General features: G+C 32.7%; 2 protein-coding genes across 5 annotated transcripts in view; one reads left to right on the top strand and one right to left on the bottom strand.

The window, feature by feature from the left end:
* LOC106099777 (mitochondrial sodium/hydrogen exchanger 9B2) overlaps positions 1–12,251 on the top strand; it is a 31,627-nt gene extending 19,376 nt beyond the window's left edge. Inside the window, exons 3-13 of one of the 4 annotated variants that reach the window (XM_013278427.1) lie at positions 1,468–1,559; positions 4,455–4,479; positions 5,039–5,187; positions 5,379–5,610; positions 5,778–5,947; positions 6,030–6,244; positions 6,426–6,597; positions 8,306–8,460; positions 8,699–8,863; positions 9,088–9,295; positions 11,119–12,251. In XM_013278427.1, coding sequence (XP_013133881.1) covers positions 1,468–1,559; positions 4,455–4,479; positions 5,039–5,187; positions 5,379–5,610; positions 5,778–5,947; positions 6,030–6,244; positions 6,426–6,597; positions 8,306–8,460; positions 8,699–8,863; positions 9,088–9,295; positions 11,119–11,309 — 1,774 coding nt within the window. In that variant the 3' untranslated portion in view covers positions 11,310–12,251. Of the gene's footprint in view, positions 1–1,467; positions 1,560–4,454; positions 4,555–5,038; positions 5,188–5,378; positions 5,611–5,777; positions 5,948–6,029; positions 6,245–6,425; positions 6,598–8,305; positions 8,461–8,698; positions 8,864–9,087; positions 9,296–11,118 lie in introns of all 4 variants that reach the window. The other 3 variants (XM_013278426.1, XM_013278428.1, XM_013278429.1) reach the window with 3 other exon arrangements.
* Positions 12,252–13,350: 1,099 nt separating this feature from the next.
* Positions 13,351–25,812, bottom strand: LOC106099458 (G-protein coupled receptor Mth2-like; the record flags this gene model as incomplete). The annotated part of the gene is made up of 9 exons (XM_013278016.1): positions 13,351–14,952; positions 15,810–15,836; positions 16,083–16,273; positions 16,573–16,765; positions 17,085–17,269; positions 20,901–20,979; positions 22,765–22,948; positions 23,531–23,775; positions 25,167–25,812. Coding segments are annotated over 9 exons (1,890 nt in total), but the record flags the coding sequence as incomplete, so codon positions are not given.
* Between the last annotated feature and the right edge of the window lie 5 nt (positions 25,813–25,817).

Genomic DNA, 25,817 nt, shown 5'->3' with positions numbered 1-25,817 from the left:
CTACATTTTGTTTACAGGGAAGCAATAAAAAAACACAAAATACTGTGTTATAATAGTGAAGTGTATCCAATGGGATAAGTAATGACTTAAATTAAAAAACGTAGAATTAAAAATTACATTACTGATTTATTTAATAAATTTGTCATTATTACCAATAAAAATTTACTGTATTAAAAGTAATAGTGGCAGTTTGAATATTTACATTTACTTAATAAACATGCCGGCGAACTTAGCAAAACTTTATTTAAACATTCAAACTTTTTTTATTTATAGTGTGATTTGTTGACTTATTACAGTTAGTTTTCCTTAGTAACATTGACTCACTTTTTATTTGTACGTAAACGTATTATAAAAATTTGACTGCACTCTAATAATAAACAGTACGAAATTTTGTTTAAAGTAGATTTCAAATTCTTAACACGTGCACCGATGAAAACAATATACAACAATATTTTAACCAGATGTTGCTTGTTTAAATAGTCGACTATTATTACAAATATGTACCGTACTGAAATAAAACACACCTATTCGACCCACATGCGACCTCTGTCGTCATGGGCTCATGCCGGTAGCGCCCGCGCCCGCGCCGGGGAACAAACGCGTGGCCACATATCACCATTATACCCTCCAGTCATACAAACCGTTCACAAGTCATTGCGTATAAACAATGACCCAGTACGCCGCGTAGTTTTCCATCCGTTAAAACCTTATGCCACGCTGTTACTTTCAATTCAACTTAACCCATAACTGTAAGGTTAAGTCGCCGGTCTGTCTTTGTCTCGGTTTCATTACAACGTTTTTAACTGTAACCATAGTAATACGTTATGAAAATTAAATTATGAATTATCCAGAGGTTATCAGGTTCCTCTTTTCGATACTTACTTTAAATTACAATAAAGGGAATTGTACTTTTATAACTTTGTAAATTCTAAATTTAAAACGAACGTAATGCATCATCATACTATAAAAAAGCGCTTTACTTAATAGTACTGTCTACTCCATGTCCTGCGTGTGATAAAGTGCATACAAAACTTGTCTGTAAACCTACGGAAATGAACTTGCTCTACAAAAAAGTTAGTTGCCTTCAAAGTCACATGACACATTCATTTATGGGCAAAGCGGACTAACCTTAACCTAATACAGGGTTAGAAAACACGAGGCGACTATAAGTCAATTACATACCCTTGAAATTTAAAATGAGTCGATTAAATTTATTTCATACATTTTACAAGCCAATATAACTTATTTTATTAGTAATTATTTCGTCCATAACTTGTTCGTAACTTTGCTTGACGACTACTTTTAATGCCCTTTAGTTTTAATTGACCATACGATTCTGATGGCCTTATAACAATTTTAAGTGCTTGGATGAACATTAAGATTGCTCAACAATACAGGCTTGATGGCAAAATGTTTAATTCCATTGCTAATGTAATTAGTTATAGCATTGATATTTATTGTCTCCAGGAATGGCCGGGTGTCAGCGCAAGCGGAAGGGCCATCGCGCCGCAAGAGCAATCTACACAATGCCATGGCGGCCGAAATGGACTCCTCATGGGGTAGGATTACAATATTTTTCTACACCACATATTTAAGTTACGAAAGCTGAAGACGTCGCTATTGCCGCCTCAAGTTCTAGGAATCCGCATCGAGCGACCAAGCGGCTTTATTTTAAACCATCACGTGTCCCACGAAATATCTTACCGTGAAAGCTATGACTTCACCGCTTATCATATTTATAGGAATTACCTCTGTTAAAGAAACGTTAACTCAATTTTCTTAAAGAATAAGACACAGCCTTTGATACGGGCAGCAAAATTGCGAGTGAAAATTACTAAATAAAATATCATCTTTAAAGTTTATTTTTTTAATAGTATTTTTAGTAGTAATATTTATTGTAAATGAGAAAGTTTAGATACATTGATAGATGGAATAATGAATATTTGTTATTACAACTGCTTACATTTACGTTATCAAATTAATATTTACAACATGTAAATACAACATGATTAGCTTAGTTGCTTGTTAAAATCAAGTAAGATTCTTGTTGGTTATTTATTTCTGTAACGAAAAAATTATGACGATATGCTCATTACATCTTTTAACTTCTTATAGGATAGGTAGACTGTGCAGCTTTATTACTTACTTCAGACATTCTGGTTAAAGATGACCATTTATTTTATTCTGACCTGCACAAACACTGTAGTACCAAACGCTAAATAATAAAAATAAATTTCAATATTGATTGATGAAATTCTGATTAGGTAAAATGATATTATGCAAAGTACGATTCATTATATTAAAAAAATGAAAGGGCTATAAGAATTTAAAATTGTACATTATACAAATGTTATCAAACAGTATGTGTGTATCTGCAATTCTAATAAGATTTAGCAGCATTAGTATTATTATTATTTAAATATATATTTAAATGATTTAAACATTGGAATATGTTTTAAAAGCGGTGTAATTTCGAAAACTACTGAATAGTATTATCAAATATACGGCTTGCTTCCTGATAATTTATGCAAATGAGTTGAAAAGTTACAGTCGTATGCGCATGCGATAACGTAACAATTCATCGAGTTTTTTCGATTCTTTTAATTTAGCTATGACCGACTTTCATATTATTAATTGTTATGGTATTCAATATTGAGAAATCTTTAATGGAACCTGTGCGAAAGTGGTTTACAATTTATGTAAAAGAAGAAACCAACTCAGAGAATTCTACGCACAGCCAAAACTAATTGGCCTAGAAACTAGATATTTTGCGCAGAGGCTTCTATTTGATATGTTACGTATTTAATTATTTAATGTCGAAAGTGCGGATTGAAAGGAGTGATTCTTACGCAAATGTACTTAAAAATTGACAAAAACATTATTTTGTATTGGTAAATCATTTTACACGTATTTACTATTGATTCAATATATTTACATTTAACTTATTCAAACTATCACAATAACACTGGCTATTTTAACTATGTTTCTTAACAAAATTGATGTATAGAAATTGAAAAATCTACTCTTACGTCGTACGACTAAAAGCGTAGAGAAAGTTAAGTAAATAAATTACCTTAATAAATAATTGACAGAATGAACACGTAATTTAATTTAAATTTAGGGATAAAGAATTTGTAAACGCGATTATTGTTTAACAGAAGTTATTTATGAGTAAAAAGAATCAATATTAAAAAAGGAAGAATTTTTGACACTTGTCGTATTTTTTTACTATAAAAAATGGTTTGCATATTAAATTATTGACTTCTGTTTTAACGTAATTCTTATTTAAACAGAAGTGACATTTTGGGTAATCGCAGTATACCAGCAAAGTTGCTTAGGTCGCAGGAAGTCATACGAACGGACACATATTCATACGCTCCCGTTAGTCGGAAATACACAGATAAATCTTTATCTTTATTATAAAACACGTGGCATTAACATCCGTTGGTTAGTGACGATAAGCGGAACTGAAACTAATATTTACAAGTTTAAACAAGCAACGCCTGACAATTTCTGCGGAAGTATTAAGTAGATAACCTTACCACATCAATCAGGCGAGATCAGATCAATCGGATCTCATACTTTACCTAAATAATACCTGCAAAGTGTTATTAAAACGAAACAATGTATTAATTATTACAGTTAGGAAATTTTATGATAACTTCGACATTTATATAATATTTGCAAATAATAATTTATTTGGTTGAAGTAATAAAAAATGCAAAATCTATAAACTAACTTTCGCTCGCGACATCGTCCTCGTGGATTTAAAAAAAAAAACAAAGTGATTATTCTTCCAGACTATATTCTACATCTGTGCCAAATTTTATCTATATCCGTTCAGGCATTAAGGCTAGAAAGTCTAACAAACATCCATCCATCTAAACTTTCGCAGTTATAATCTTAGTATGATTAAGATCAAGATGTTTCTATAATACGTATTTATTCTCTGTGTGTAAAGTGTACGTTTTATAGGAAAAATAACTAATAAAAATAATAATATGGATTAGAAACACATTAGACAACAGTGAACCTCTTCTCTAAAGCTGTCAATATTAAGATAACGTCGATGGACTTTAAAAATTTATGATAATGGATGATCCTAGTGAACATGTACACTTTGTATTTTGTTAACATTTTAATTTTATTTACTTGAATGAAAAACACAATATTATGTGATTATATAATCGCTTGCCTACAGTTCTGTGTATTATAATTTAATTTCTAACAATAAATCATAAAATACACGACTTGACGAAGAATTAAAACTAAAATCTATAAATACCATTGTTCCACTTTAAAGTAAAGCACTGTCTATAATCTACAAACACTCCGACCTTCAAAAGAAAAGGTACAGGTATAATTCTATTCAGCTGTCATTTCCCACAAATTGATCGATTGTCACTTCATGATACTTGTGCTTCGACTATAACGCGGTCTTTCTTCGTTCGCAGATCGGCCGGCACACATCGAGGGCAGGTATAAAAAATATTCAACAACTTCTTCCGTATATTCCAAGAAAGCACTATCTCATCAAAGCGAACATATCGAAAGGTAATATCTCGTATTTGTCTACTAGTTATTGCTTTTTTTAATTGGCCTTCATAACTTCGCGCTATAAATGTTCTGTTTCGTGTTCGTTTTTTTTTTCTTATTTTTGCTACAAATATTTGTTTTGATGATTTAGATAGTTTATATTTTATTTAAAAGTAATGTATAGAAAACAATAATGATGCAACCAATATCCAAGTATTTCATTGTTCAGCAATTTACAAATCCTATTTTTGTTGAAATAAAAATGATGAAGTTTATGAAGAATACGTGATTAAATTAGAAACGTTGACCTACAGGTTGGATCACGTATTATTTGTAACTTTTGTATTTACTTATTGCAATAGAACAATTTATTCACAATTTTTAAAACGAGTGCACGGTATTTTAAAACATTAGTCGATAACCAGCACTTTATATCAATGTAGAACATTGAAATAGTTTGGAGTGCGTTATCCAAGTGAACGATGTACTCTTGTGCCGGCAGGTCCTGGTGGTACGCCTGCTGCCAGAAGTGTCATCAAGAGGACTCTGGGACTCCCTCCTGGGAGCCACCGCATTGGCAAAAAATTTGTCCCTACCCACTATGTCCATCTTACAGACATTTTGCTCAAACACTTTCCATATTTTTAATTGGTAAGTTATGGCGTATTTTAATTTTATCATTATTTGTGTTTCGACAATTTTAACCAATTCAAAGAAAAATATTACATGCATAGTTGCAGCAGCATTTTCTTTTGTTTACACTGCGATTTTACACCGATTTTAAACATTGATTTTCCAAAAGCTATTAGCTGAATGCTAAGCGAGTATTTTTAATGTTTTAGGTATTTTGGTATGGGTGATTATCTGGATAGTGATGGGAGAGACGGCGGCGCCGGGCGGGCAGTTGTTCACACTCGCTGTGCTCACTATCGCCGCATACTTCGGCGGCTGGGTTATGGTCAAAGTGACCACGCTGCCCGCCCTCATCGGAATGTTAATTGTTGGAATTGTAATGAAAAATATTGGATTCGTGAACTTTAATGAAAGCTACGAGCACGTATGTTCTTACATAAGGTAAACATTATTATGTAAACATACACATTCTTAGAAATGTTATGATTAACTCTTCACAGTAACTGTCGTAATTTCACTTTGAAAACAGATTTAAACTTATATAAGAGTAATTTTCGGTCACGTTTAACATGTAAATCAAGTTTCTATGTAGCATTTTTTAATTTCAGGAAAATAGCTTTAACGATTATTCTTACCCGAGCTGGTTTGGATCTCGATCCGGTCGCAATGAAAAAATTCTTCTTCACCGTTATAAAGCTTGCTCTAATACCCTGGACATTTGAATGCGTGTTGTGCGCAGTGATGGCCAATTTACTACTCGGCCTACCTTGGGATTGGGGTGAGTACCTTTATGTACATAGCCTGATTTTAATGCTTTTGAAACGTAAAACCTGTAAATTCACAGTTAAATTTGATTGTAGCGTTCCTACTGGGCTCGATAATAGCGGCGGTATCGCCGGCTGTGATCGTGCCGTGCCTATTCCGGCTGCGTGGCAAGGGCTACGGTGTCTCCAAGGGCATCCCCACGCTGGTGCTAGCGGTGTCCGGCGTTGACGATGCGGCCAGTGTCGCTGTCTTTGGCATCGTCTCCTCTATCATGTTTGGAAGTTCTTCTATAACGATGAATATCATACAGGTAATCTTTGATTAAACAAATGAATGAATGATATATCATGATGATAATCAAATAATCGTACAAGTTCTTAAGACTATAGAAATCGAAATTTAAAAAGGGGTTTACGGAGAAATGCTAAGAAGAAAGTACGTTTGCATTGGGTTATTTTTTTTTAAAATTTCCATGTTCATAATTCTTTCAGGGTCCATTCAGTGTGATCGGTGGGATAGCTTTCGGAGTCGTTTGCGGCTACCTCGTGAAATACATTCCGGAGAGAAATGACGCTTTCCTAGTGCCACTGCGAGTCCTGCTTCTACTTACCGGAGGTCTCATGTCTGTTTTCGGATCGGAAGAAATCGGTTGGGGTGGAGCTGGTAAGTCAAAGAATTCCGACTACTGACTATGTTAATTCATAATATTATGAATATAGGTTTGTTTTTAATAAAACTTCCTCGTTGAAGAGAACTATATTTTAGTACTTTGATAAAAGAAATGTGACGTTCAAAATATGCATGCTATATTTCGGGCACTTTTTACTAGAACACACTCACAATTCACGCGTCACGCGCTTTCTCACTAACCGGCAGTCGATTAAATTGTTTTCAGTCGGTAGTTCCAAGTACGATTGATTGTTTTGTTCTGTATGATGCGAGATTTTCACACGAACAATACACTGTTGCAACTATAAAAATCGATCTCTAATAAAACAGGAGGAAACAAAGCTATTTGAAATCTCTGTTTACACTCGTGCGTCCACTATGACAAACCACGCTATATTTTATAAGCTAAACGAGGTGGTGTGCCAGCTGGATATGATAAGTTCGTTTTAAGTTTCTTTAATTAAATGGTTTTTGTATCAAAATATATGTAAAATATTTGTTTTTAGCCATGTATCTCGTACAATAATGAAACTGCAATGCTTATGTTATTGAAACAAAATAACATTATTCAATGTTAATGAATTGTATATTCTTTTAAGTGGCTATTAGTTATTATAATACAGTTATCTATATATTTAATTATATATATGAATTGAAATCCATGTTCATGTTTATTTTTGTGAAATAAATTAAAGAAATCAATGAATTAGCATATACTTTAATAACTGTAACAGAAAATATTATTCAGAATTATAACTCAATAGCTAACGCATTTTTACTTAGAATTGCAGGATACACATGTACTCTAGACGACCAAACCGCTAGAATACAAAACATGTTTATAACGTACTAAAGAATTCTAAAGGCAAAGTAAATTACCATGTTCACCCGAATTTGATAGCTGCTAAAACCTGTACACAGCTATTTATAGACTGTAAAATATTTTTATTACCAACTGTTGCCTTTCACCGAAAAATTGATAGAAATAGGTGTTTTACTTCTACAAATTCCGCATATTAATCTTTAACAGAATAATAACATGAATTGGATAATAATTGCTGATTTAATAACGGTAAATGCTAAAATATGTCGCTATAAAAAATGTGCACAGTAAGAACAACGAGCGATAACGATTTGCGCTTTAAGCAAAATAGAGTACACGTGTTCTGTTAGTCTTAAATTCTTGCAGTTTTAAACAAAACGCCTTCGACTATTGTAATTTATGAATAATAGATCTTGTTTTTTTATTCTGAATGACGCACTTTGTTTTAGTTAACTAAGAATTATATAGCACCGCTGGCCAGAAGGCGAAATATATATGTCTGTGAATACTACGTCGCCTATCAGGTTAACTTTTTTCAACAAATTTTCTTTCATAGAAATATTAACATCAAACTTTATGTTTATTTATGTTTTTAAACAGGACACACATACTTGTATAATTGATTTTAAAATTTCCTGTTATTTTATTTTTTGCCTTTTAACTAAAATTAGGTTTTTAGACCAATTTTCCTGCTGTATACCTATACTTATGAAGGTATATGTAGTAATAAATATACTTATAACTATTAGAAAATTACAAATCTTAAAGTGCGTAGTATACCTCATTATTTTAATAATTAATGAGATTTTAAGCTAATGATTATTAAATACGATTTTAAACGTATGATATGCTTAATTGTATTTGTATTATTTATTTCAGGCCCATTAGCCGTTATTGCGTTCGCATTCGTCGCGTGTAAGAACTGGGCCGAGCAGGGATGGGAACTTGAGGACAATCCTGTTGCAACCGCATTCGAAATTTTCTGGATGTTCTTCGAACCGATGCTGTTCTCTGTCACTGGAGCACAAGTTGTTGTAAGTATTACAAGTTGTTGTTATATGAAGTCTAACAAGCAATTATTTTCTTATTTAATAGGCTCCAAACAAATAACTTGACCGATATAAATTAATTCGACAATATGAATCTATAATTACGATTTTATAACAAGTGCCTACCGTTCCAGCGTGCGTAATTACAAGTTCTAATTGCAAGAAAGATTATGTTCTTCGTTATAGGAATTTATATTTTTGTTGACTTGGATGTTGTTCTCAGATTGCAGATTTAGAGCCGCATCTAGTGCTAGTTGGTGGCGGTATCCTGGTGACGTGCGTGGTGCTGCGCGCTATCCTGACAAGCGTGTGCGCAGTGCGCAGCAACCTCAACATGAAGGAAAAGGTGTTCGTCGGTCTCGCCTGGATGGCCAAAGCTACCGTACAGGTAATTTTTTTAGAATTCAAAATACTGTCACACTCCAAACCCAATTAGACCACATTTAGTCTACAAGACATACATACCTGCAAAAATGCTACCTTACTGTCAGTCGGAGAAATATATTTTTTACATGTAAAAAATAGTTCGTTCAGTTTGTAACCATTTTGCAACAAAATAATTTTGCAGTTTATTATGAGGTGAAAGTTGATATCTTTATTCGATGTCAACAGGCCGCATTAGGTCCTGTAGCTTTGGATGAAGTTCGCAAGATGGCGACCGCCGACGGCCAGCCCGTGCCCGAGATGCTGCAGTACGCGGAGACAGTGCTGACCGTGTGCATCATGTCCATTGTGATCACCGCCCCCCTCGGAGCCATGGTCATCACTATAACTGGGCCCAGACTGCTCTCTAAAACTACCAAGCCTCCTGTTTTGGAAGGTGTGTATTACTTCTATAAATTTCATATGCTTCATGATTATTTAACAAGCAGACACAATTAATATTCAGACTCACAAAAACAAAATACTTTTTAGTTGAAGGTTAATAAAATAAATTAAAAAGTCACATTTCCAATATTTATTGTATTAAAATTAACAATCGTTCCACAAATAAATTTTACATTATCAACAAATTTGCTTAGTACGAAAATCTTTCTGGTGGATGTCTTCTGGGATCATACTGGGAACCATTATTATTAGGAACGTAATAAAAATGATTTGGTTCCATTGCCGCATTGTATTGGGGTATATTAGGATTGTAAGGTGTTTGAGGCCTGTTTGTAGTCCATTGGTACGGATTGTTTAGAGATTGATTAAAATTATTGATATAATTGTTATTAGTTGGATAAGAATTAGTACCCCCGGATGGAACATGGAAATTATTACTTCCATGCGAATTGCTTCCTGCATTATTTCTATAATTGGGTATCATAGGAGTTCCGTAAGAATAGTTTGTTTGTGGGTTATAATAATTACCGTTACTGTTGTAATGTGAACCATTAGGACTTTGGTAACCGTTAAAGTTTTTATTGTAATTAGACGTCGGATAGGTATTGAAGCCATTGTAATTTGGTCGTGAATTATTTATCATGTGACCCGACGGCAAAGGTCTGGGTTGAGGATAAGTATTAGGTATTCTATTACCACCTTGTGTCCTATTGTAAATGTTATAATTAGTTACATTTGATCTAGGATACGAGTTAGGGTAACCCGGTGTTGGTACATTACCGAAAGAGTTTTTTGGTTGGTTACCGAAAGGATAAGAGTTGTTAGTGGGCAAACGCATGGATGTAGTATTTGCTCTGTAATTTGGCCAAGGTTGACTGTGCGGGGGCCTTGGACTTGGTGGATAAGTATGTCTAGAATTTTGGTAATTATGATTGGATATATTATTGTTAAGATAATGTGGAATAGATGAGTTATAAACAGGTCTGTTAGTGACGGGCATTTGATAAGGTATTATTGGTACAACAGGTTTTGAATATGAAGGATAGGGATTGTTTCCATATGGATTATTGGGTTGATGAGTATTATATTGATTGGTATTATTCGGTTGCCGGTAAGGATAAGATGTAGGCAGCTGTGGATACATTGGTGAATACCCAGATTGTCTGATCACGCGATGACTTTTGAAGAACTCACATAAGGAATTCCCACATCCGCGTTTAAATATTTGTTGTTTCATGTCTGCATCATTTTCCTTAAGGTTTGATTCGTCTGAAAAACTTCTAGTCTTCAAATCATTTCGAAAATAGTCAGTAAATGTTCGTGGAAACGATTGATAGTTTTCGTAAAATTTAAGGAATGCCTGTTTTTCATCACCATTTTCCACTTTGTCACTACATTTAATCGTGTTACTTAATTGCAAAATAACAATAGTCGCTATTAAGATGCAACGAACCGTCATCGTTAACTTCTAATAAACGACTAAAGTGGATGAGTGGATGGTTCTACCGATGATGTCACTCTGAACAATACTCAGATATACTTTGACCTTTTTATCACTGCCGGCATACGACATACACTTGTTGTGTACATATTGTTTTTATAATGTTATTTTTATTGTAGTCTTTATCAACTTCGTGTGGTACAGGAACAATCAGTTCCACGATTTATACAAAATTTTATACGTATAACTAAAATATGAATATAGCAAACCATTTTCAAACTTCCTGATTGTAATCTTATATCAATTCGTCCTGTAAACTTCCCTTAAATTCTTCCTTTTTTATTACCACTTATTGGAAACATTTCTTTCGTCAGGTTGGCGACGATCACATCGTCCATCTATTCGAGACATATCCATCATCGATGAAGAAGAGGTCGCTGAACGCGAATGCGAGGCAGAAGCCAACCACTCATCACCAGAGGACAGTCCCGCAGCGCCCAACGCATACAGCAGCCCCACGCCTGCGCCAGTGCCCGTCACCGTACAACCTAACCACCGAACTTGACCGCTGCCACCTCGGCACAATTCTCTTACCGTCCATTGTACTTATTCATTCCACAGCACAACTGCTTGTTCGAGCAACAGTTCAAAAAATGCACAAATATACATGATTCGAAACATCCGTTATTTAAAATCAAATAACTACGTTATTTCGAGATTCGTTTTGTTATTTAGGATTTTAAATCTGTTGATACTTAGTACGGAGTACTTAATGAGTTGCGATAGAGCACGTACATTTATTTTATCCGCAGCTATCGCATAACAAGCGTTGGAAACGAATTAAACAAACTATTTGTATTCAAAACTACGAACTTAATTAGCTGATGTGATAAATGTGTATACTAATGTTTAATGGATTAGAATAAACCTCGCCTTTACACTTTTATATTAGGTAATGTTACCATTTGAAAAAAAAGTTTGAGTATTATTTAAAGTAAGTATCTTTTGTTGTAATTATTTGTTATTCGCATAGTTCTTGATAAGTAATTGTTAAATGAGATCAGTATTGTTGTGACATCAGCATTAATCTAACGTATGTTTTAAATTTAAGAAACTTGTAATCGATTTATTTTAAGAATAATATACCAATTAGTAGTTCCTTAATGCGTCGCATTGTACTTTTGTAATGTATACTTAAATTAATCAGATTTGTAACTTAGTAATGAAAAATACATCTTATTCGGTTCATACGAAGTACCTACCTAATAAATTTAAGGCCAAATAATTTATTAAATATACAAAAGTCATGAATATTCAATCGTTTTATTCACGATCTTTTGCGATTTAATATTTAAAAAAAAAAACACTAAATTATATCCAATTTAACGTAATTCTTGGGACCAATTATGTAATTAAAACAATCCCTGTGATTTATTATAACCTGGTACAAAGATGTAACTTTTTTATTAATATACTTCAATGTTTTTATAAATATGTGATCCTAAAATTATGTAATATTTATATTACTTAAATAGTGAAATTGTATGGATGTTAATTGTTATTTAAACAATTATCGCTGTCCACAATTAGTGAAATGCACTATGGTTAAAAAAATATTTTAAGAGAATACTCGTAATAAAAAATACTCTTAATTATTCTTTTATTTCTAGTATAATCTTAACCTTTAGAGCACGCGCACACTTTTTACTAAACTATTGCACAACTGTTTAGTCGCTTATATGGAGGAGTGCAAACTACTTGATTCGTACTAGTTCAATTAAACTGTTGAATGAGCTAGAAAACAATCGACAATCGCACACCAGTTGTGCGATAGTTTAGTCAAAGATGTGCGCCCGCTCTTAATATAGATTATCAAGACATAATTTAAATCTCGAAAGGCATATTACACACTACTAACAGTATTGTTAACGTGGATACAATCTCGAATAAACAAACACCAACTATTTCTACTACTTCTGATACTAAAAATTCAAGGTAGAATAGAAGAAAAGATTCATCATAATAAAATAACAACTGGAATGGAAATTTTAATCTTAAAATGCACGAGAACACCCAAACTTAAAAACACTAAGTAAACTTAAAAATGTTTATAATGAAATACTTAAAATTAATAATTCTAATACCATTTTTTTTTTTAAATTATACGGCTTATGATTACAATTTTTACTGTATGTATTAAAAATCTAAAAGGCTAACCGTTTAACACCATTATGTATAACAAAGCTATGAAAAAATATGGAACTGATTAACATGAAAAAGCTATATCTATTTACATAACGCTCTTAAGTTTAATTGTTATATCTCCATAATTTAGATGACATCCTTCATAATTGTTGGCATAACAAAATCTGCGCATAAAGATAAGTACATAAGACAAGTACATAAAGCACATATATTTCTATTATACTTTAAACAAAATGTTCTATACTAACCCGTCCAATGTATTCAATTTTGTCTTTCTAAGGTTATGAAAATATTATGAAAACATAGCGAAATTCTATTGAAAGATTTATAATCAATTTAAAATGTAATTACAAGATATTCTTAAAAACTGATGGAACATATTTTTACAATAACTAAATACATATAATATAAACAACACTACTTTGATCGAATGACAAAACATAAGTTTCTAGATTTAATTGTTGCGTATTGTTAAAAGAAAAAATATAAAATTCGATAACTTGATTCATAACGAAACAAGACAGTAACATTTAATTCTCAATTACAAATTTGCATTTTTATATATTTTATTTATGAAAGGCAGGCACAAGAGCGGTGATAACACAAAGGTGATCAACGACACCCATGGATATCCGTAATACCAGAGGAACTACAGATGCGTTGCTGGCCAAAATATAATATTACATAACGTGATTTAGTTATAATATAAAAAATATCTTATACGAATGTAGGTGGGATAATAATCAATATACGTGCAATTAAAATATGATTTACAAGAATATTCCTTAGTTTATTGTACCTTAACTACTTTATACCATAGACGTCGCCAGCCAATGATCTAGGAAGTTCTAGGCCTACTACTCCTCAGCAGTTACCATTAATTCGATGCCATTTTACATTAATTTTACATTTTTTGATTTTTTGGGATAGGAAGCTTTCTCCCAACCCCGCCTGGCGACGCCCATCATACATGACTTACGAAGCTATACATCGAACATAGTAATAATCGGAAATACCTAATTACATTATGACTAGATCTATATTTGGATTTCTTTTAACCGTTCTATTTTTAGTGATGCCGTAGTCTTATACAAATACATTCAACTTCCAGATTTTTTAAACAAATATTAATCATATTCTAGCTAAACTCAAGTCCTTTATTTGTTCATTAGTTTACGCTTTTTACTGATTAAATTAAGCCAATGCATCAATATCAAAATATAAAAACATCGAATGTCTTAAAAATAATGTCAAATGGAAACAAACATTTTTGTTAAAAATGGTAAACATTTTTATTTTTTTAGTTGACTATATGGTTAATACAGAGATTCTCAAACGCATGATGAAATATAAACATTAGCTTCCGGTAATTATTACAAATACCACTATTTCAATATTACTAATAGCATTTAGTAATGACAATGGTTAATAAAAACTACTAATATTGAATATATGTGTTCAGATAAAAATTAATGTAGCCAAGTTAAGACACTTTCACACGATTAATTCCCCAGAAAAGTCTTTCTAAACAAGTGCATTGTAAATCGGTATAATGCATGTTATGATCAGATGATTGGAAGATAATTGTTTATTCAAAGATTACACGAAAAAATTTCCGCATTCATTTTTGTGAACGCAAACATTATGTACTGTATACTGTATCGGTTTTCCTCGTGTTGATATTTTCTCAATGCTGTTATTATTTAAAGTTCAGGTCCTGCATTGAATATATCAATCAAAACAAGATAAGAATAATTTAAATAACAAAACTGTTATGGAAGTATTCACAACAAGCTGAATAACTTCTGCATTAGTAAAAGTTTAAGAAAGACCTCTCTATGATACAAATCAGACATCGATACATTAAGATTGCTTGTGGTTATTGTGTTGGTTGGTACGTAAATTAGCGCGTTCATCAGAGCTGATTGTCCTCGACAGGAAGGTGGAGGAGGTGCGGGCCGAGGAGGAGGTGCCATTCTTCTGCGAGTCCGGTTTCTCCAGCCCTGTTTATATTAGTTCAGTTAATAACGTCATAAGATTACGTCAAACGTTTAACAAGACGTGCGAAACAAATTAATGAATATGCTAATTAATTGCAGCTCCTCATTAGATCGTAATGATAATAACTTGGATGTAAAATAACTTGCCCGATATCCTTTAATTTGATTACATTACTCCTTAAAATTGTAGGTAATAAAGTATCCGAATGTATGTTTACTGCTTTTCTATTTATTTTATAAATAGCAAAACCTTTCACAAGACTATAATAAGGCAAATTAATACAACACTGAGGCGTTTTTTAAAGACATCAAATAATGTTTACAATTACGATCTTAATCACTTAGGAATCTCGGAAGCTATTCCAATTGCGGAATTCTATTTTAAATTCTGGCAATAATGCGATTAAAGCTTCAACACCTATGCGAAACGAGTGCTAGTTTTGGCGTTTGCGCTAAAATTATAATATAACTGACATATTTTTGTTAAAAGCGATATTAACTATGTTAATTAATGGAATGCTTTACGAACAAAGTTGTGAGTAAATTTAACACACCCATCACAACGCACGTTGTTATATTCGCACGTAAACTGCGCAGGTTAACACGTAATGTAAGAATTTAATAGGCGTGGTAACTAACTAAGCTTGTATTACTTGTGGGGGAAAAGATTACGTTGTAACTTTACCTGAACCTAATTAAACTCAGTGCATGCAAATTTAACCACTATACAAAAAAACTCTCGTAGTCTTTTAGATAATTGCAGTTTTTGTAGATAAATATATCTAGTAACAGCGATAGCTAAATAATAGAAAAAGCATAAAGAAATTGAAGAACATGATAAATAAATGTTTAATATATACTTGGGTCTATCGGAGTCCGAGAACAACCTGGAATGAAATTAACATTTGTAACTCCTTAAACGATAATGTAGATCCTTTTCTTATAAAACGTTTACAAATAATTAATCTATTTTTTTATACTTAAAGTGTCAAACGAACAACTGGCCATCGGACTTCGAAAATAGCGAAGTTTCCGTTGCCCGTAAATATCCGCATTTGCAGATGAGTTTTCCTTTTGATTGATGAATATTCCTTTATTCAATAAATGTTGAATATAATAGCTTAATTTCTTACCTAAGCGTTTTCTGATCAGGTAGTAGAGTTTAGGTTTAACTACCAGAATGAGGAAAATGAAAACACCCTGTAGTTCATTGAACAGATCGACGATAGTCCAAAGCCATAGCGGCTGTGTCACAATAGTAGAGAGCAGTTCCGACACCCAGCCTGCGCCCATCACCACCCATAGCTTTCCAGTCAGAACGTATCTGCGAATAAAAGAAAACATTAACACGTACTGTTCCTTTATTATTTCGCTGTAATAAATTCAAACACAACTAGACTAAGTATTTATCAAATCTCTGTAGTAATCTGTATCATTATCATAATTAAAAAAAAAGTGTTACTGTCAGTAAATTTTGTAGGATTAAAAAAATAATGTTCTGTCTTAAAGTACAGTATTTCGAACGATTGCTTTTTAATTTATCTACAATCTAAATAAATAAGAAATCAAGATTTATATAACAACCAAACGATAAACTTTCTTAAGAATTCAAAATCCACTCACTTAGCTCTGTCAACACGAAAACGTCGCTTAGCACGGTCACCGACGGAGCCGGCCTGCAAGCGGTGAACCTCGGACTTGACACGAGCGCAATGCCGCGCAGTCAATATCCATAGAATAAAGTTAGTGCCCGTTATAATGCCTATTGGTATCACAAAATATATGTAGTGAGGCCAATCTGATTGCAAGTTCTGAACTGAAAAAAAAACAACTTCATAATGTCATCACACAAGTATAATAATTTTAAAAATAAAGGATTTAACACTTTCAGAATAAGATTATACGCTGTAAATAGATTTGAAACAATATTATGGAATGAAATGTGTACATAACGTGACTTACTTGTAGCTATAAAAATGTTTAAAGTGAACGATCTGAACTAATTATAGATAGACGATGTATATACGTTATTATTAATAGCCATCAATCAAACTTCTGAGTCACTGTTACTAAAAGTTCTCTAAGAATCTTTAGAGTATATTATAAGAAGCTATAAAGATAAAAAATGGCCTTACGTGATCCAAACCAGCAGGCACCACTGCCGATGTTGGCATCGAGGATGATGGAAATAGGATAGTGGTCCAAAAGGAACATCGATAGTGTCATTAGTACTGCGATACTCCAAGCATACATGGAGTACCACACGAAACGGCGACGTTCAGAACTGCTCTTCCTTAAAGGTTGAACAGTTCTCACACTCCTGTAAAAAAAATGTAATTACATCTATGCAGTAAATAAAATAAAATAAAATAAAATAACGTCTAATCCTTGTCAACACTACAATTATGAAAAAAAAAGTAATTAAACACAAAATAATGAAATGAAAAAATGAAAAAAGAAATATTTAAAATTAGCGTTGCAATGCTGACTGGATTGGGTCCTCGCTTAGCTATAAATGCTCCTATTGAAGTACCAGCGCTGATCTTCCGCGAGAACCCTTGGGATCATCCACACATCAGTAGTAGCAGTGGATAGGTAGAAATTATCAAATACATATGAGTAAAAATAAGATTAAAGAAAAAAAGATTAATAAATAAAAGATTAAGAAAACAGTAAATATTGCCTATTGTTTTAAATTTTAATTGTGCCGTATTGTTTACGAAATATTCTACAGCTATATTATTATAATGAAATGGCATAAACTGGTTTATTATGTTTAGTGGGTTTTATAACCCAATTTGTCGCTGAATAATGGACGCGATTGTCATAAAGTTGTTAATAGTTATTGATCGCAAATGTTTCCTGCCATATATACCGGCTACTCTAGGTATTTTATTGTCACAGAGATTGTATTAAACATAGGCAATGCGATAATTATCCACTCTACGTAAATTGATACTCTATACATTTGGTTTAAAAAAAAAGTATTGTCTATACATTTTAGGGCAGTGGCAAACAAGGATTGTAGCAAAAAAAATTAAAAAGAAATCATTTCTTATGAATAAACTTTTAAGTCTGACATACTATAGTACATCTGTATGCTTTTTGAAGTTAATTTAAATACTGTCAATTAATTAATAGTGTAACATTCATTATAATTCTTATTAATTGTTACCTAGATTCTATAACCAAAATATTACAAAATGTTAGCACTAAGAATAGCTATTATTATGCGATAAAATACGTAAAGCTTGCGCTAAAACATGTTCGGAAGCTTCTTGAGATTTTATAGAACATAAAAACAAGTCAGCGATTCCTACTAATACAACGCCTACACATATATGTATTTACGCCTACATAAGTAAACATTTACAAATTCATAAGAGTAATAAAGCGGTTAGTAACAAACACATAATAAATCAGTAGGGATTCCTATACATATAGTTATTCAACTTCAAGGCCCAACTTTAATCCCTTTTCCTTCCCACCCTTTTTCTTATAAGAAAAAGATGGTAAGAGAACGTGGATCTGACGGTGGAGAAGACGCATAAGAAGAGGAAACATCCTCTTATGCGCGTCTCCTCTTCCGACGCTAAAGGGTCTACAACGCATTCGCTATTCGCAACGAGGTAGCTTTACCAGTTTGGCGGATTTACGTGGCCAACTGCGTTTGCATATTATCATGTTAAAAAAAAATAATACCTGAGTTTCAAGTTTAGTCACAAATAATTAAGACAATTTTCGTGTCAAGATATGTTTTTTTAATATCTACATACGAAATCTTTATTTTAATTAAGGTTATGCAGATTGATAATCTGTATTACTATTTATTAGTTTTAACAAAAATTGCGTGTAATTCATATAAAAACAGTCCGTAGAGACGGCGGCGGTGTTTGTTAATTAAAGACCCACCCTCTTTACAGCTAACAGCAATTGCGACTTTATCTGACGCATTACATTACCATAAATTCCAATGAATATGTACTATTTGCATAATAAATTATGAAAACAATCAAATATACATAAATTAAAAACTTGTTACCTTTCATATTATCATTTGTTATAATCGAAACACATTTTTGAAAAATGTTTTGTGATTCTCAAAAAATACAAAACACAGAATATTTAGAACTTCTATTGACACTAAGTATTTAGCGATATCGTATGTGGACCCGATTACGTAAGATGTCTGGTAGATCAATCTAACCGATTTATTTATTAGGTCGGTTAGGCAATCAAAGTTGGTGGAAGGCGTCAGACGACTAAACCACTGGGGTGATTGAGGGAAATATATTACCTGCGGCGACCACGCCACACCCGACCATTTTATAACCAAGAATCAATGAAAGTAATTTGTTTTCAATTACACGTTTATTGGCCTACTGGGATAATTCATTAGCTTGCGCGTTTCTGGCTTTATTTCCAAAGTATTAGGTAGATTTGCTAAATACGCTTACATTGAGCATTGTTTTAAAAATGTAGTTTTGTAAAAATAGCAGTATATCGTTAATTGACGTGAACACGGATAAATGCGGATCCGGCAAGGCCAAACAAATGAGATGTTTGAACACAGACAACCCTATAACGTGGCTGACGCAGAGAAGCGATCCTCCCACCGGCTAGCTCTTATTTAGAAAAATATTAGTCACAGGGTGTTACGCCTTTGAACAGCTATAGTACATCAATCTATTATACGCCAAATATTTATTTTTAAATTGGCAAAGTTTACACGGGAATACTACGGACTGACAGCAGTTCCACTATTTGGAGCTCTGTCCGCGCTAAATCGTTCAACATTTTGTAGAAATTATTTCATTCATAGAGAAATTTATAATTTAACGTTAGAAAATTTGTAATTTTATCTACTATTTTACTTTTACCTTAAAGATGTACGAGAAAATTAATTTCATCAATCATTTAATTCACAGTATACATCAATGTAGGTTATTTTGCTTAGGCTTAAATCCTACGATAATGTTGACGGCTGTTTGCGTCAGGGCTGGTAAAAGATTGAAAGCTAATATCTCGTATAGAAGAGTTTAGAATTAAGCTAATTAAAACCAACATGAAGCTTGCAACTTGCAACCCCTAAGTTGTACTTCATGAGTGAAAACAATCACTTGATTACGACGATCGTGCGAGGATGGGAAGTCGTAGCATTTGAAGTGTATTTTTATAGTGTTATGGTGTTATGGCGGAATGGTATAGGTACAGGCTAAGCACATAGTCTTAGAGCAAATAGTTTGGTACTAAATCAACGTTTGAACATAAATTGAATGAATACGTAGTTTGCACAATCCGGTTAAATAAATCTGATTATTCCATAACATAAACATGACTACATATTCACAGATTAATTTTATATCTACGCTTAAAATATATTGGATTTAAATTTGATTATGTTTAAAGAATCATATTCTATGTATAAATGATATCACAGTTATTTCTTAGCCACAATAGACATACCCATTGATTCTGAGATTTAACACGCCACGAGTTTTTCGAGTTCTTGTTACGTATTTACCGAGAAGCTGGGAACTAGACCGACATTTTAAATCTAAACAAACTGACCTATGAAAGAATAATTTTTAGCTCAAATTAACATCTGCTTTAGATTATGTTTTTATACATTTGAATATATTTAGTTTTTGTTGAATTACGTCTTAAAGACCATGAATAGAAACTGTCGAATGAACTCTTTGGTCGAACAATCAATCTGTATCTAGAGTCTATTCTACTTTCAAGTGTATTTGGTTTCAAGATTTTTTAAAAATAGTAACTACCCTTTTACGAATTATCGATGGCTTAGTAAGCCTTTAAAAATTAATGAATGTTTAATCTATTCTCCGCCAACATTTGCAGTACATTACTAGTGCGGTTTAAATCAAATAAAAACGAATGCAAACATGCGGTAGAGGTTTTTAATTTATATGTAAACAAATAAGTCTTACCCAAATGTCCACCATATGTCGAAGCACATGACGTTCAGCCAGCCGAACGCCGCCATGAAGCCGAAATAGATACCGTACCCTGTGCAAACAATATGCGGTAATTGATCAAGCGTGTCACATCAGAACATTCGAACTGACCCGAACAAATATTCTTTTGTTATCATATCTCATCTCCGCGCCGATGATTGATTGTTAACATATACATATAACAAAATTGGAATTTCCGTATGTAGTATTGAAAAAAAATGTTATTCGTGACCATAATGTTTCTGTGTTGCTGAAAACGAAAAACAAACTTATGAAACTTTTGTCTGTTTATTCATCTGCTTGCGAGGTCGGCTGGACGGAACTTAAGCGGGAACGTGTGAATACACGAGGGAATATTGTATGCAACTTGTTTTTCTTATTTCCTCGCTGACGGAATTGCGCTATTTATTACATAAATATGGAAGTTTTCTATGCTTTTGTCATTACAAGCTTGTTACAAGGTTGATTCAAACTTGAGTGTTTGCGCACCAATTAACCTTATCGCTAACACCTGATACCAGAACGCCCACCTGACTCAAGCACCGTAACTAGGAAAATGAAAGCTCTAAGTACACTTGCTACGTACGCATAATCGCTTTATAATTTATTAATTAATAAAACTCTTCTACGCAACATAATACAAAAATATGAGAAAGCTGTAAGTAATTAGATCCTTTGTTACTAACCTAAACTTATTTATCTTACTAATCTATGAACATAATCTTACTAATATTATAAATGCGAAAGTTTAGATGGATGGATGTTTGTTAGTTTGTAGCCTAAACGACTGAATGGACCTCAATGAAATTTGGCATAGATGAACAGGACAATCTGGGAGAACAAATAGGCTACTTGCTTTTGTTTTTCTTTATTCCGCGCATTTGGAGTCGCGGGCAAAAACTAGTTCTTAATATAAAGTGAACTAGTTATCATCGGTATGTTATGTATCCGGGATCGTGAAAATATTGGGCAAAAGCTAATTGTACCAGAATTCCATTAGCTTTATATTATCGGCCGTTATTATTTCATTTACATTATTATTTCTTGATAAATTCCAGCACCAAGTTCACATTTTCGAAATATGTATACAATGTAACAGACGAAAAAATACAGACATTCTTCATATTACAATAAAATTTTCCAAAGCACGTATAAGGTAAAGCAAATAAATTAATCTCAGCGAAAAACATTTAACATACACAAACACGTATAAGTTATTTTACGAAATATAAATATTTATTTCCCTTGCTTTGAGCATTGCGAGATAGGAAACCGTATCCTTGTGCTTTCGTAATATTAGCTTTAAATATGCAAATACTAACAAACTACAATAACTTTGCTTATTTTACTAATACGTGAAGACGATATTGTACAAGACGCGTACATTATGTTTACATTATAAACATATATATTAGTGGCTTGAGTGTTACAAAATTAATGCCATCCTGTGTTTTATGTTTAATAGTCTACAGTTTTCTTACAAATTGTACGAGTAAAACTGATGATTATTTAATTATTAGGTATTCATTATTTCATATACAATACATGATTCGGGACTAAAATCATAAAACACAAACCATTTAATACAAATATTAGGTAACAAACTGTAGCTGCTGTACTTCATGCAACTGTTGTACCATAATCCATATTACTATGAATTACACTCAAAAAACTTCTAGATATTATGAAACTATATAACCTATTGAATTTAGGACGATACAAGAAGAAAGGATAGTTATGCATACATACACCACAAATCTTAGTAAAAAGCGAAGATTGTTCGCAGACATTACTTTAGTAAATGAGGTTGACTGAAGCAGTTAAGGATTTATCTTACCAAGTAATTTGCATGTGAGCCTGTCAACGACCGGGCTGTACTGTACTCTCGCGAGGCAGGAGTAGGCGAGCAGCATCATGCTGACGTGGCAGATGAGAGTCTGGCCGTGCAAGTTGCGCAGCTCCGGCAACGCGCAGTACACTATCAGCGTCAACGCCAAGCAAACGCTGGATATACTATTTATCTAGATTAGAAATAAATCAGTTACATTTTAAATTGTTTAAACTTTCGTAATCATATCTATATATATCGTGAGACGTTTATGACGAATTATTTAACAGCTATCACTCACGTCTATTATTCCGGTGACGGCTCCAGTTACACCTTACTAATATTACATTATAAATGTTATAAAAACATAAAAGTATCTAGGTGGGGAAAGTTGTAAACTTGAAAATGTTGTGAAATGTTTTTATGAAAAATCATTTTCAGTAAACAGATGTACTCGAGACCTTGACCAGTCACGCTATCCGACTCGGTAATTATAAATTAGAAAAGAATAAAACCATTTGTTAATTCACATTACGTGGAAATTTTAATCTACATTTTTGTTCGTCGAATTACATTCATCATTGTTCCTCAAATTTTATTCTAATTTCCGGCAAATCTAAAATATAGCCGTTGAAAAGTGAAACATATACATATTATTAGAACATTCAAAATTAGCTTAAAAATAAGTCGATTCCACTATTCTTACTTAATTATGTTAAACAAGGGTGTTATGTTTACTAAAATTTAAGTTTGTAGCTACTACTTATAAACTTACCACGAAAGCAACGCGAAAGTCCTTTATATTCTCTGCTGCAATGAAGCAAAGGAGAGTACTGGATATGACGTCATTCTCAGGGCAATGCCTTCGATCGAACATTTCTATACAGTAGTCGTTAGTTATGGATATAGAAGATTCCAGCAAACCCTCAGAAGTCAAACGATGGTTGTCACGAGGGTCCGATCTGTTAAGCGCGAACTTTCTGTCCGGGCAATCTAAGCTCGTGCGGATTCCCATTACCTCTGACAAAGATAAGCATATTTCAAAATTGCTTAATTTTAGGGTAATAGTTAAGTCAATTATGTTGAATAGAAGGCATAAGATTTATACAATATATTTCTTCCTTATCTCTGATGTATAATTTGTTGCAAATTAGTTTTAACTCATTCATCAAAGCAACTCACACAAAATCACTGAGACAAGATCCTGATATAATTTTATCAAGTATATATATAAAACATATCACAGTGTTATGTGTATTCAATAAATATTCAATGAACAAAATATATATTATTATTATATATTTACCGGTATTAACATTAAAATGTTAATAATAATAACTAAAGAAGTAAGTAGGTACTTGAAGGAAGTGAGTAACGAAATGAGCCACAGCTTAAAATAGAGCTTTCTGGATAACATTATCTTTGAATTATTTGTTAGTTGCTGTAAGAAATAAATTATCTAAAGTCGAAATTATTACCTAATCCCTTTTTTGCGTCATTTTTAAAACATGTTTATATTTTCACCCTCAGTTTTAGATGAGAATCAAACAATTAATGTTTATAATTAAAAAGGTCCTTATAACTCCGATCCATCAATAAATCATTTCTTTAGATGTATGTTTTTTTTGGGAATTTACTTTTGATGTTTCGTACGTCAGAAGCTATACATGTGGGTTTACATGTGTGGGAACAGAATTTCCGTCATGTTCAAGTGCACAAACCTTGTCCGATTAGCTTACTAAAAGTTTTCGTAGTCTGGCAAAGTAAGCTTTGTCACTAGAAATAATTGAATTCACCTTATTTTTTTATTTCATCAATTCGGGTCTGGTTCAAAACTTGCTATACTAATTATAACATAATTGTAAGTTGATTTTACTTATCTATACTTCTCTACTTCTATATCTTTTCTATATTATTTACTTTGTGGCGTAGGATGTCAGCAATCCTAGTATATTTTCAAATAATTCTTTCTTTAATTAATATCCATACACTTACGACACGCTTTAGGCTTTACATTTTCACGATATTAAACTTAGGAGGTAAATAAATTGGAAAAATCATGTGAGAAAAGGGACTATAAATTACAAGCTGCAAACCTTGAGGAAACAAAGTTGCCATGGTTGTAATATGTGCATTTGAATTTTGACATTTGTAATTGACAATTTTACATATGTAAAAAACAAAATAAAGTTAACAAAAAAATAATTTCATGAGGATGAAGCCGCACAGTAAAGCTAGTACTGGATAAAAAGTGGAGAAAAGTATTACGTTTTAAACTTCAACGTTTACGACAAATAAGCGTTCTGCCTTATCAGATAAGGTTATTATCAACTATTTTATTTGATACGAAAACGTACCACATTTGATAAATCGTAACATTAGTTGAAAATAATGAGCAACGAAAAACATACCTGTCAAACCGAAGTAATCATTCTTTAATGGTTCCAAGTAATACATTGGTCGGAAATAATTTTGCTCGTCTACATTTGGGACGCAAGAACTGACTAAACTGTTGCATCTTTTAACTTTATAATGGTATCCTTCAGGACAGCATTTACGTATGCAAAAGGCGTTGAAAGCAGCGCAATTTCGAGTGCAAACCTTAGCGACTAAATCATCGATACCATCTCCTTGATCGATGCACCATTCACCTTTCATCAGCGTATTTATTTTACTTCTATCCTTTCTGCTCGTAGTTGTTAAACCATTTTTATTAACAGAAAAAATATAATCCCTTTGTCGTAATTCAACAGCATACTCGTCAGACTTGCACTGCAAGCCGATGTCGACTTCGTACACATAACTGTCTGTTATATTCAAACGGTCAACAATCCACTTCTCGTCAATGTCTCCACTATCAATACACACATGATTCCTATCGTTAAAAACTTGTCCTTTCTTACAGCATTTCCGAACGTGATTTATTTGTAAGGCTGATTCCGGTTTAGTTTCAGTATCATTGTTTACACAGGTTAATCCTATCGTTTGCGGAATGTATTGCATTACGGTCCCATTGACGACGTCAGCCACCAACCTATCATAACAGATATTCAGAGAAGTCG

This window comes from Papilio polytes, unplaced genomic scaffold, assembly GCF_000836215.1.
Source record: "Papilio polytes unplaced genomic scaffold, Ppol_1.0 DF824102.1, whole genome shotgun sequence".
NCBI classification, from domain to species: domain Eukaryota; kingdom Metazoa; phylum Arthropoda; class Insecta; order Lepidoptera; family Papilionidae; genus Papilio; species Papilio polytes.
Note: the sequence above shows the minus strand (reverse complement) of the source record. Positions and strands in the feature narration are given on the sequence as shown.